This window comes from Sinohyriopsis cumingii, chromosome 7 (genome assembly GCF_028554795.1).
Source record: "Sinohyriopsis cumingii isolate HCF-2022 chromosome 7, ASM2855479v2, whole genome shotgun sequence".
NCBI lineage: Eukaryota > Metazoa > Mollusca > Bivalvia > Unionida > Unionidae > Sinohyriopsis > Sinohyriopsis cumingii.
In genome coordinates, this window is record NC_142967.1 from 45849427 (window position 1) to 45863097 (window position 13671).

Sequence of the window (13671 nt, forward strand, 5' to 3'; positions counted from 1 at the left end):
CTATTTGAAAAAGATATAACTCTTTAACCTGTTAGAATAAATATTCACGAGAAATTCGATTGGAATGACCATAATTTTTTTTTTGTTTTGTTGCATGCACGTGTTTTTTGTTAACTTAATAAAAAGGTTAGTGACAGTATTTTTAAAAGTGTTTTTCCTTTTCTTCAACTAAAACAAAACAACTTTACACAACCATATGTAAAAAATAAAGTAAAAAATTAATTATAGACTTGAACGTTTGTAAAATTGCTGTCTTTCTATATATAAAAAAATGTCCCGTAAGTAAATTGGGATTAGAATATATTGCTACCGTTTGAGACCAGAGTAAATAGAGTGGCGCTAATGAATAAAGGTCAAGAGCCATAACTTTATCAGTATTAATTGAAGCCCAGCTGTGCTTTCTTCGCGGTTTAGGCCGTCGATATTTCAGATCATTACTGAACTACTATTTTAGGTTTGCTAAATTAAATAACGAATTAGTAATAACATACCATTAATGTTACTATTTAGCAATCACTAATAGTTGACCAAACTATAACTTTAAATACCTGGGAAGCATAGATTATTGCTTCCGAATATAAATGTTAGTTATTAAGGCAAATCGTGTTTAGTTCCTTTACAAAAAAAGGGTTTACATTGCACAAAAAATATATAATTTACAGGGTTACAAACCGCTTCCCCATGACAAGTCAGTGTTTCCGTTTATCATCATTTGCGGTTTAGAGACCCCCAAATTTTTCATTTCACCCCCAGTTTTGATACAAAGTTGTTGTTGTTTTTTTTACTCATTCTGACTCCCAGCTCTAACATCAATGGGATTTTTTTTTTTACTATCAGTCTTGCATCCCTAGGGGATACACTGCTAGACTTCAGGCTAATATTTGTTGGTGTTGAAATAAATGTACACAGTGAACTGGGATGTTCTGAAATGCATGCGGATGGATTTATACTACAAAAACAACAATAAGTAAAAAAAACTTGCTCCACCTTGCAGACCTTCTTCTTTTTACGACACTAGGTCGAAATTGGAATAGATATGTACTTTATTCTGCATATGCACAATTTACATTAATCAGTATTCCTGATAAATATTGTTTTGGCTGCATACTGTACATCAATTCATGATATTCGCATTATTTTCTCTAATTGCGCAATTTTCAGTCTGGTCTTCAAATTGGATAAAACGGCGAAGAAATATAGCCAACCATTAGGTCACCCGACTGTTGACTTTCAGCCCATTGGCGCTGAAACCGGCATGAACACTTGTACATCATTGTACAAACCAAATAATGGCTAAAATGTTCAAAACTAAACGAGACGTAGACAGGCATGTGAATAATTTGATCAACAAACTGAAAGACGAGAAAGAGGTATCCTTGATTTTTCACCATTTAGTTTTTTTTGTGTGAACCAAGTCCAGTAGGGTTGACATTTCAAATTCAAATTACTCACGTTTAGGAAATTGCGTCTGTAAATAAAACGAGATATATTCAAGATATCGCGAGGGTTTAATTTAACCTTGAATTTATTTTTGTTTAAGTTATGTTTTGTCTCGGTATCTCGTGCTAGACGGTGCTTATTTGAGAGAAACATTGTTTCGCGTTCATCAAAAATGAAAGTGTCGTATGTGATATTTTCTCCATCCCGTTTGATTGTACCCCTCAACCGATTTTAAAGACAGAAGACATCAGTGATATAAAAAATGCACAAAGCTTAGACATTTCATTCATTTATTTATAATTTCTAACCTGATTGTTGCCAGGATGTCCAAGACCCTGTCAGCTTCTGGCGTTTCTAATCAAACGGTAGTTCTACAATGTAAGACATAAAACATGTTGGTTTTGTTTTAGTGCTATGTCTTACTATCCAAATAACGGCCTTGTATAGCGTGTTCCAATGTCGGTTGACATCGGAATGAGTAGTCACAGTTTCAGGAATATATCACAAACTTGGCAGCCTATATTGACACTCTTCCACTAATTTACGTGTAATATACTTACTGTGCTGTCTTTATCCTGGCGGAATGAAAATATGACACTAGCAAATGGATGCATTTTCATGTTTATTGACATACATTTGAATTTGTTGCAATGCGTTGGTAGTCGAGGTGTGCCAAAGTATGTTTGAGTAGGTTTACCTGGCGGATACGTTTCATGAACGCAACAGAACGTTGCTTTACAGTGCCAGTAGGCATTATATATTTTTTATTCATTTTGTTAAAGAATAGTATTTCAGCTCAATTGATTTCAACATTCCTGGCTCGTCGCTTTCTAGTCAACTTATATATGTAGGCCGACAAAACTTGAAAACATATCCATTTCTTTGGTGAGAATTTTAATTTATTAGAGAAAAGACATCAGGGTAAGTAAAGACTGACAAAAACATAACTTTACTTTGTCAGAAAGCGTTATTGGTTGCCAGTTGTGTGTGATATTTCTGAAAATTTGACTTTCGTTACACTGTTAGTCAACATCAAAACATGCTTCACAGCGCCATTATTTAGGCAGCAAGACCCATTATCCTTTAGAACTAAAATATCGGGTGATGTGTCTTATGTTGTAGGGCTAGTGTCAGATATGTGGTTTTTTACCGAAATGAAACATTGCTTTACAGTTCGAATAGGCATAATATATTTTTTATTCGTTTCGTTAAATAAGAATATTTAAACTTAACCCAATTTTGGCATTCCCGGCTTTCATTGCTTTCCAGATAACTGTAATGTAGGTCAGAAAAACTTGAAAACAGGTCCATTTCTTTTGTGGGAATTTAAATTTATTAGAGAAAAGAGATCATAGTAAGTAAAGACTGACTAAAACATTATGACTTTGTAGAAAAGTGACGTTATTTTATTTGCCAGTTGTGTGAGATATGCCTGCAAATATGATTTTTGTTATGATGTTAGTCGACATCAAAACACTATACACAGTGCTATTAGTTAGGCAGTAAGACCCTGTTGCCCAAAACATTAATATCAGAGTCAAGGTCTTACATGTAGGATTAATCAAACGAAAGTTTCTCTAGCAACATGGTTGCCATATTTGCTTGGTCCATTCTGTGTTTTCAAGCAACAGATTAGACCGATAAAGCAGCTCTTCACCCATGATGATACTGATTTTCGGGTTATGGGCTGATATCACCTATTTATTAAAAGCTTCAATTATCTGCATCCAAATTTGGCTGCACACATCGATGTATATTTTATATACTTACCGGTATTTCTCGTGGCTGTGCAGCTACCGTTGGCTGAAGGGTTCTTTTGGTGACATAGATTATATTTCCTGAGCAAATAATATGTTTGGTGACTTGTAAATCCAACTGGAATAGCACAGCCATCTGTTCTCTGGCCATTTTGAATTTTGTGCTTGATGTGGCTGTTATTAATTACCAGTATGTGTCTAAAGTGTACGCGGGTTTGTTCTGGATGATTTACATGCAGCACAATTGCATATTTTAATGAACATGTGACATCAGACCCACAACATCGCCCATCAGTATCAACACAGATTTGGAAGGGGGTGATTTATCGGACTAGCAACAGATGTGATATAGTTCACCATCATTAAAAATCACAATTCTGTAAATTTTGGATTTACATCTTTTTGAACACATACAAAAGGGAGTTTTTCCCATTTGTTTAGTTCAGTTTATTTTTGAAAATTTATAACTAGACTTTGCACTTATTGGACGCAGACAACACAGTTTGTACTCAGAATAGACTATTCTAGAAACCAGAAATGGACAGGAAGCAGTCAGACTACTTGCTTTCATTGGGAGCTTCTGGTTGCTTTGAAACGCCAATAATTTGACAGTGTTAGGAACTCCTTGGCAACAGTCAAGTTAGAAATAATAAATAAATAATTGAAACGAGTTTTGTTCATTTCATATACCCATGATGCTTTCAATTTTTAATTTCGATTTGGGGGTACAACAAATGAGACGGTGTGAGAATTTTATATTATTCGCACACCCATGTCTTTGTTGTTACTATCTCCCTCATCAAGGATATGGGAGGGAGTGCGAATACTATAGTACCCTTACTTCGTGGATGGGAAATGTTCTTATATATATCAGTGGAGAAGTCATTTGTGAGTCACATACAATGCTTTTTAAGCATATTGTCAGAAGGTGAGAAGATATTGCATACACATCACAGGCATTTGATTCTGTCATTAAAAAAGGGGGGAAATCTGATAACATCCTTCTACTTCAGTTAACACATGGTAACTATAGTCGTTTGAAATCAGACTCATTGTCTTGTACTATCTGTAAAATTTGTCACTCATAATGCACACCACTGTAAAGTAGACATTTTCAACTTTTCCCAATGTACAATTTAAATATCTTAAAGATTTATAATGGCAACCTTTATACAAAATACTTTGTCTTGTCAAAGTTGTTGTTATTGAGATTGACTGCTTTAATAAATCTAGGATCCTTCAGTATGCCATCAGTAAATGGATTCACTGGCATTTCTACTCATTGAATTGAAAGATTAAATTCATAGATGTTTTGTTTATTTTTTGTCCTGTTTTTCAGAAAAGTTCGAGGGGATACCAGTTTGCTCGGCTCTACTATGATGTTGGGGAATATGAAACGGCAAAAACGTAAGATCATGTGTATTGCCCATTCAGCATGGAAACATTTCCTTTGAGTCATTGGCAACTGAATTATATTGTCTGCATTAAAGTATAGATATAGCAGATCACAAGATTTGTTATTAGATGTGTTTTACTACATGTAAGCAACAATGCATGGGTATTTTTCTCCTTTCCAAAACTAGAGATAATGTATTGTGATATCTGACTCAAGCCCTAACACTTCTGGCACACATGGACCACTGGCCAGTACTGTCACTGGCAAAGGTGTGAGCATCATGTGATATACTGGGATGTGGTCAGTTTGATGGACAATATTTATAATGTCTTACCTATCTGAATGCCACTATATGTCATATACAACATTCAGATCTTCATAATTTAAGATTCTTTTTTTGTTCATTAAAGGTTCACTATAAAATTAACACTGATTCACACTGGGTAAGTATCAACATAAAATACTTTGAATTTGCAATATGCTAATGAATATTATGTGGTTATGTCGGCTCTGACTCCAGGTCCATTGTGATTTAGTTAACATGGCTTCTGAGGGTGTCACAACCAAGTCTCATCAATTGTCCCAGTGCTACTGATATAGAATATTTTTAAAAATGTGGAGTTGCAATCAGATTTTTCAGATTTTATGGCTGTAAGGCTATTAACATCAGAGGTCTTGGAAACGCTTAATTACACATATTTGGACACCACTTTTTGATCTGGGACGCAGAAAATCACTGGGGTTGGAGTCCTCCATACGCATGTAATAGGTGTGTGGCAAAATTCAAAGACTTGCCAGTCCTGCTTCAGCCACCTGCTTTGTGGGAAAATGTGTTGATCAATTAGCTGTGCTGATATTTACAATAACAGAATTCAGTGACTGAAAGACCACTTGATGTATGTATATGTTGCCATTATAAGAGTACATCAAAAAGAACATGATGCAATAGCTGGGCAGTAAGTTCAAAGGCTTTGACTGGTGGCCAGGTGGGAAAATGCACTATGTCAGTGTTATAAAGAATGTAAAAATTAAACTCAGTGGCTGTTAAGAAAGCGAAAACGATTTCGCCCTGTGATTATTTAAGCGGTACATTGACTGACCATACCATATTTTTTTAAATGCCCCTCACCTTAGCCCGGTTAGTTCTAGTGTTTTAGCGAAATATATTCATCAAGGCATCAGTAGCTGGGCCTAGTTTTTATATCAATTACTTTGACAAACTCTTGCCCATTCACAAGCATTATGTTTTGATAGCTGATTGACCATTAACCCTTTTCCGAGTAAGGTAGCAACTATCAATTTCCTGCATGCTATCCTTTGATGATGAAACATACAAACATGTGTTTTAAGGTCAGAATTGGTGATCTGGATATATATATATTAACTTGTACACTACTTCGTGGGGCCCCGAGTGGCCGAGTGGTCTAAAGCGTTCTCCGTTATGGATCACTGCCATCTCACCTCTGTCTGCGCCGGTTTGAGTCTCGGATTCAGCCAATGTGGGTATGTGAGAAAGCATGCCAGTAGCTTCTTGTGGGTCAGTGGTTCTTTCCGGGGTTTTCCCAGGTTCTTCCTCCACCATTAATACTGGCCGCCATATATAGCCTATCGTGTGCTGAAAAATGGCGTTAAACCCCACAACAACAACAACAACACTACTTTGTCAAAAAATTAGTTTGAAACTGTAAGTGAACCAGTGGGCCTAACAGGAAATAATGGCGGACTTCGCTAAGTCTGGGATGTACCAGTTTATTAGATTGTCTGTTTTCTTAAATCATTGGGCAAATACATTCAGAAAAAATATACAAATCATTGAAAGCAAAGCCTGTGTATAGTTTTATTAAAGATTTAACTATAAAATGCAAATTATGTAGGTCAGTAATGAATGAGATAATGCTGTGATGTGGAATTCGCGGTTACAGTTTAGGTCTAAGCTGTTTTCTGACTTGACACGTATTTGCAAAAATACGGTAATAAAACAGCAAATCAGATACTATTTAACCATTGCCTAAAATTACTACAAGTACGTAGACAATTAAATGAACCATAAATTTGTGATCCTGTCAGTGGACTATTGTAATGAAGCTATTGTACAGTGAGTGATTGCATTACGAAAACCTCTCCATCTAAAAATAGATGCACTCACATCTGTGTTGATTCTATAGGAAAGAAGGGACTGCAACTTTTGATGGTGGGACTCCTATTTTTACCAAAATGTGAGTCCTGGACTCCTAGTTTTAAAATCCCAGCGAGACCTCTGTAACATTATTACTATGGTCATGAAAAATCCTAGACAAGATTTTTCTTTTTCAACTCATCTTAAAAAAATTGTTATGGAAACATTGTGGAAAATGACAGAAACTGCAATCCCTTTACGTCCTCGTCAGTCTGTTGTGTTAAAGTGCGTGGATAGGAAGGCTGTAAACCGGTGAGGAGGCCATATTCATTTAAAAATGTTCATCATAATAATTATTTATTGTGTACAGTTCCAATTTTTGGGACTTTACAGTGCTGACTTTAAGACATTTAGTAATGGGAAATGTGAAAATTGTCTTGGAAAAGTCGTGGTAATAGATTTGTATAGGAACCCTTTTGTAAAAAGCGATGATATAGAATTTTTGGAAAAATGAGAAATCCTGATTATTTTTCAGAATTTCTTGGAGTTAGGGCAGGGATATCTTTGAGACTGTTTTGGGGGATAAAATTTGGCTCCCATTCCAAATTCCCCAAACTTTCCATTTCCCCAAATTGAGTGTAAAAATTCAGAATCATAATTTGAAAAAGTATATGTTGATTGCTATCCTGACTTTTTGGGAGAAAAATTAATGCATGTTTCATAGGTCAAAAGAACAAAGGTAACTAGGACTATTTAACAATTTAATTGTTTGAGAAAGTTTTCTTTGTAAATTTTGTGAATCAACAGTATGACTTTTGCATATCAACAAATTCCCAGTTCCTTTAGCCTGTCTTTTTATTGAAAATGTTAGAAAAATTAGTTTTACTACTTTCCCCATTCTGTCAGAGATGATATGGGATAGTTCAAAATATATTTGTCAAAAAATGGAGTTAGTAAATGTTTTGTACAACCTTGATTTTTACTTTGAGCTTGAAAAATGTGAAGTTAAACTGAAACAAGTCTTTGCAGAAAACTCGGTATGAATGACAACTGATAATTGAGTAAACTTTTTGTCACTGTTCATTTGTTAAATTTTGATCTCTATATAAAAGGAATCTGCCCACAATGACTGGTTTTTGTGGTCCCATGAACGTCCTGTACAGTAGGGTTTCACTGTAATCTGGAATTTATGTAATGGTCAACTAGAAGGATTAGACGAAATGCTTGTAAAATTTGAATATTGAGTTACTTGTGTTTTTCTCAGAAAAAGTGGTACACTACTTTTATGACAGTGTGTTTGTTTGGATAGATGAGACTCCACTGTAGTTTCAGTTTTTGCAGGTACTTGATGACATTTCTGAATGTGCGGGAAACAGTTCACCAGGCACATAACCTGCTTGGCCAGATTTATGAGGCAACTGGTGAGAAACACAAGGCACTGGATAGTTACAAGAGGTAAGAGTTCATAATTTTATTGAATCCAACATATGGCATGTTTCTTCCTCAAAACGCAAGCTAATGACTTCTCAAGTCTACATAATTTATAAGTTGTCAGGCAAGCACTATCCAGGAATTAATGAAAGTCAGACTTGTACTTTAAACTGAATCATTAGAGATCATTGTTCTGGGAAAGTGAAAGTTGAACAACTGTGCAATAATATTTTGTCTTAGAGCAAAGTGGCTAATGCACAATATTTCATATCAGTAGCTTTTGATGTATTTGATATTGAAGTTTCAAGCAAGTTCACTATTTTCAGTTTTAATAGTTTGTTGAATCCAAGGCCAACAGGTATTACTGCTTCTGAGAATTTCATGTTAGTTTTTTAAAAAAAATGCAAACATTATGCATAACATTTCCAGACCCTACTTTTAATTTTAAAGCTATAAAATGCCCATGTAATTAGTAAGTTTTGCCCATTCTGTTATTTGCCAGTCTTAAGATGGGCTTATTTTGTTATGACTTTGACCAGCTGTCCCTTAACATCTGCTTGTCTGTACTATTACTTTGTAACAATTGCAGAGAATTTGATAAAACGTTGTCCAAGTATATATCATGACTAGATGGTGTATTTTGTATTATAGCCATGCTTCTTGCCTCAGTGCCAAAGTCACAGCAAGAGAAAATGTAATTCTACTAATTGTATCCCTGTCTGGAGTATAACTTCTGATTTGCTGAAAATATTTTCATGTTGCATGAGTTTGTATTATGACAAGATGGTATGTCACCTTAGCCATATGCCTTTTATAAAGGTGCGAGTGCTTGAGTGGTTTAAAGCACTCATCGTTATCAATCATTGTCATCTCACCTCTGTCTGTGTTTGTTTGATTCTTGGGTTTGATCATTATGGGTACGTGATAAAGCTTGCCAGTAGTTTGTCTTTGGTCTGTGGTTCTTTCCTGGGTTTTCCCAGGTTCTTCCTCCACCATTTATACTGGCTGCCATGTATAGCCTATCTTGTGATGTAAAATGGCATTAAAACCCTACAACAGCAGCAAGAGCATAAAGGTACAGTAACAGCAAAGGAGAAAGTTATTATTTTTCAAAAGTATAGATTTTGAACCAATGAAGATATTTTAATGAAATTATGCCAAAGTATATACCAGAATTGGATGGCATGTTGCAGATCCAAAGACGGAAATTGTCTGGTTTTTGTTGTTTTTTTATGCAGACCAATTTTTCTCCTTTTTTTGGTAATATTTCTGGTGGACTTTTCATCCAGTTCTAAAAAAAAGTGGAATATTTGTTCGAGTAGGAAAGAAGGTAACACAAAACCAAGACAGTATACTGGAAGTTAATTGTTCATGCAGGAATTGTTCATTGTATCAGTTGTTCATTATGCAGTTTGGAGTAATGTCTTGCACACTCAGATCTTTTCTAGGCTTTTACGGCATTGAAATTTATTGAAATATAAAAGCGTATGACTTCAAATAACTTTAACCAGTTAGTAAAAAAAATCTGTTGAGATGGAGTTTGCCAAAAGAAAAAAGATCAAAAAATGGAAATTGGAGGAACCTGGATTTGTCTGGTACATGAGCTGCCAAGACAAAATTAATTCTGGATCAGTTGGCAAAAGAGTGCTTCCTAACCATGCTAATACAAAAAAGCACTGTCAGGGAATATCATGTTTAAATATGCAGAAGCTTCCATTGTTTTGTCAGTCACTTTCATCTTTGAAATGTGATTGCCTCGGGCCAAAAGAAAATGTTTCCGGTCAGCCTATGATACCAATTTTTTTTGTTGCTGTCTCTAGCATCTTTAACACTCTCAGGTAAAGAAGAAAAAATTCAAAAAATAAAATTGATATGTGCATCTAATTGAGCTGGTTTAGCCCAGTACTTGATGTGCTTAGTACATTATATATACTAACCATTATAATATATAAAATGTTTTTTAAAAAAACTCCTACCTACTCTAATTTTAAAACCAGTGCAATAGGAAACCTCGCAGCAGGTGCCCAGGCTGTTGGAAAATGGTTTAATAAAAGCTGAAAGAAGGGGTATCAACAATTCTTCACAAGTGGCTTGTCAAAACAATGAAAGAGTATCCGAGTTACCAAATGATAATAATGGTTCATGTTTTCTTACATGTTTTGATGATTTTGAAAGTGTTGGGCATGTTTTCAGTTATTTGTGAAACTCTGCACTTGACACGTGCCCTGGAGATGCATGGAAAATTTTCATTTTTTTTTTTTTTTAAAAGGCTGTTTCCATTCCTGCAGACCAAAACCACACCCTCTGTCAGAGTATAATATTAAAGCAAGGAAAAATGTAATTCTATGACTTGTATGCTTATCAGGAATTTAATGTAGACACATTTTTTAATAAAATTTAGCCAGTAATACATCATATATAGTTGGTTAGTTTTATACCATAATCACATCCCCTACCTTAAGATGAAGGTCAAACAAGGGGAAAATTTTATACTTTTTTGGTTATAATTTTTGAGCCAGTGAAGAAATTCTAGTTGTTTTAGCCTATAATATATACTGACAAGAGAGTTTATCACATATTCAGTCATATCTCTGCTTCATGGTCAAGGTCACAATAGCACATATTACAAGACAAACGCCTGTTTTTTTTTTCTTCACATTTTCACTTATTACCCCTCCAGATAGTTTCATGAAATGTTTCCCAGGTCCACATTATATCATATGGTTGTCAGGTTCCTAGCTTGATGGTCAAGGTCATTTGTAAACAAAGGGTAATTAGACAGTCCCCTTCACAACTTGGAGAAATTGGCAAGCACATATTAACATTTACTTCAAGTAGGCAATGGTTGTGGTACTGGATTTGAAAGAACTTTATATTCTATCATATTTATTGTAAGTGAATGTTTTATTTAAAAAATCCTCATGATGTCTTTGCAATGATAAATGTAAATTAATTGACATTACCATCATTATCTTTGTTTCATATCCTTCAAAGATTGTTCTTATTTATGGACATGAAATTTTACTTTCAGATCCTTATTAATAGATGAGAGCCAGAAAGACATTGTCTTGAAAGGTAAGATAAATTCATCCCAGGATTGATCCCAGCTTGAACTTTGAGGTTAGAGGTAACATTATAATAAAGCAATATATACTGTACACATACATGTCATCCATTGCGCTTTTGGCGTAATCGTAACGCTTTTCTTCACTAAATTCCACCTGACGCATAAACATAAATGGGTTACCCACTGGTTACTCCATCAAGTCGTTCCCCCGTAATTGTCGCGGAGGTGGAATTGCTGTCATCACAAAGAACTCCATGATAAAACATCTTAACTACACCACAACATTCAATTTCGACCGCACATCATTTGAACTAGTTCAAACCACACTCACACTGGAGCAAAGGTCAGTCCATTTTTTTCTGCCTATACCACCCTCATCCTAGTAGAAAAAACAAGCTGGCTGACTCTCTCTTTTTGGAGCAGTTTCCGAATCTTCTGGACTATGGAAATTCGATAGGTGGCAACTTGATTATTCTTTGAGATTTCAACTTTCACTTTGACTGTCCCGGAAGCTCGAATACATCAAAACTCATAGATTCCGTTAATGTTTTCAACCTCAAATAGTCAGTTAACCAACCCACCCATAAACGTCGTCACATTTTAGACTGGATTCTTAATAGACCTGATGATAACATTCTACGGTCCTCCCTGGTATCCCATGACCTTGCATCAGATCACCTCTGCATTATATGCCATCTTGACGTATCATTCCCTAACCCTCTACCTTTATCTGCTACTAAGAGAAACTTCCATATGATAAATAGAACCAAACTAATGCACAACATCCAAGTTAACCTAACAACTTGATTACCTCCTACCGCATAACAACTCGATAACTGTCTGCGTTCATTGCTTGACAAACATATCCCAGCTACCAAGTGCAGAATATCAATTCAAAAGTGTTATCCATGGTATAGCAGTGTTAGAGACCAGCTTTGCACTGCTAAAAGAGACCGCTGTAAAGCTGAGAGGCTCTGGCTTTCCACCAGACTCACTATTCATAAGCAAATCTATGAAGCCGCTAAGAAGAATGTCACAGATATAGTCCATGCAGCGAAATCAGCTCACTACAGTACTAAGATCATGGAAAGTTCCAGCTGCAAAGAGCTTCGAGATTACTAACAAACTGATGTCAAGGAACAAATCTACACCACTTCCAACTACCTTCTCTCCAGCCGAACTTCCGGATATGTTTGCAGATTTCTTCTGTGACAAAGTACAAGCCATTAGAGATAAGCTTGACACCACAATTTCAATTGACTGATCGTCACCATACAGTTGGGATACAGAATTTGAGCGGCAACCATTAGCAGCATTTGAACCTGTCTCTATGGATTTTGTACTTACAATCCTGATGAAGAGTGCTCCAAAGTCAAATGAACTTGGTCCAATTCCAACATCACTGCTGCTTGAGTGCTTAGATCCAGCAGTATTGCCTTCACTAACTGATGTTATTAATACCTCTCTCTCATCTGGGGAATTCCCATCATTTTTCAAAACTGCCATTGTAAAGCCTCTACGGAAGAAACCAACACTAGACCATAACGATTTAAAGAACTACTGCCCAGTTTCTAATCTCCTATTTATTTAAAAAATCTTAGAAAAGGTTGTTCTATCCCAGATTGTATCCCATCTAAATTCAGACAGTCTCTTTAGCAATGTACAATCTGCATATCGCCCTTGCCACAGTACTGAAACTACTCTTTTAAAAGTAGTTAATGACATTCTCTCTGCGTTGGATAGTGGAAAGATTACAGTCCTCACCCTCCTTGATTTGTCTGCAGCATTTGACACAATAGACCATGATATATTACTTCACCGTCTCCAGCATGTATTTGGCATTCATGATACAGCCTTACTGTGGTTCAAGTCCTACTTGGTCAACAGGTCACAAATTGTATCTGCAAATGGAATACACTCCAACCCAGTTGATCTATGTTGTGGTGTTCCAAAGGGGTCTGTTCTTGGACCTGTTGTCCTCATTCTGTACACTCAGTCGCTCTCAAGTGTCATTGATCATCATCCAGTGTCTCACCAATTGTATGCTGATGACACCCAAAGATACAAATCTAGCCACCCAACGGAAGTTGATGCTACCATCCAAGGTGTAGAGAGGTGCATTTCTGATGTGAAATCATGGATGACATGTAACAAGCTGCAGATGAATGATGATAAAACTGAGGCCATTCTGATCACAACACAAAGACTTTCTCAATCACATCCTTTACCTCAAACAATAAATATCAGCAACGCCAACATTAAATTCACACAGTCATTATGAAACCTGGGTGTTACTCTGGACAGTACTCTCACATTGTACCAACATGTCATGAACATATGCAAGGCTGCATATCTTGAGCTGACACGCATCAGCTCAATTCGCAAATATCTTTCAGTTGATGCCACTGAAACACTTGTGTTCATTAGTACTTTCAAGACTGGACTATTGTAACTCAATTCTGTC

At 35.8% G+C, this 13671-nt stretch overlaps 1 protein-coding gene across 3 annotated transcripts in view; it reads left to right on the forward strand.

Moving 5' to 3' along the window:
- The first annotated feature begins 1202 nt into the window (after positions 1-1202).
- Positions 1203-13671, forward strand: part of LOC149795137 (E3 SUMO-protein ligase RanBP2-like) — a 135563-nt gene continuing 123094 nt past the window's right edge. For 2 of the 3 annotated variants that reach the window (XM_089964845.1, XM_089964846.1), the window contains exons 1-4: positions 1203-1370; positions 4537-4604; positions 8051-8164; positions 11172-11215. In XM_089964845.1, coding sequence (XP_089820971.1) covers positions 1290-1370; positions 4537-4604; positions 8051-8164; positions 11172-11215 — 307 coding nt within the window. In that variant the 5' untranslated portion in view covers positions 1203-1289. Of the gene's footprint in view, positions 1371-4105; positions 4126-4536; positions 4605-8050; positions 8165-11171; positions 11216-13671 lie in introns of those variants that run through there. The other variant, XM_089964847.1, reaches the window with a different exon arrangement.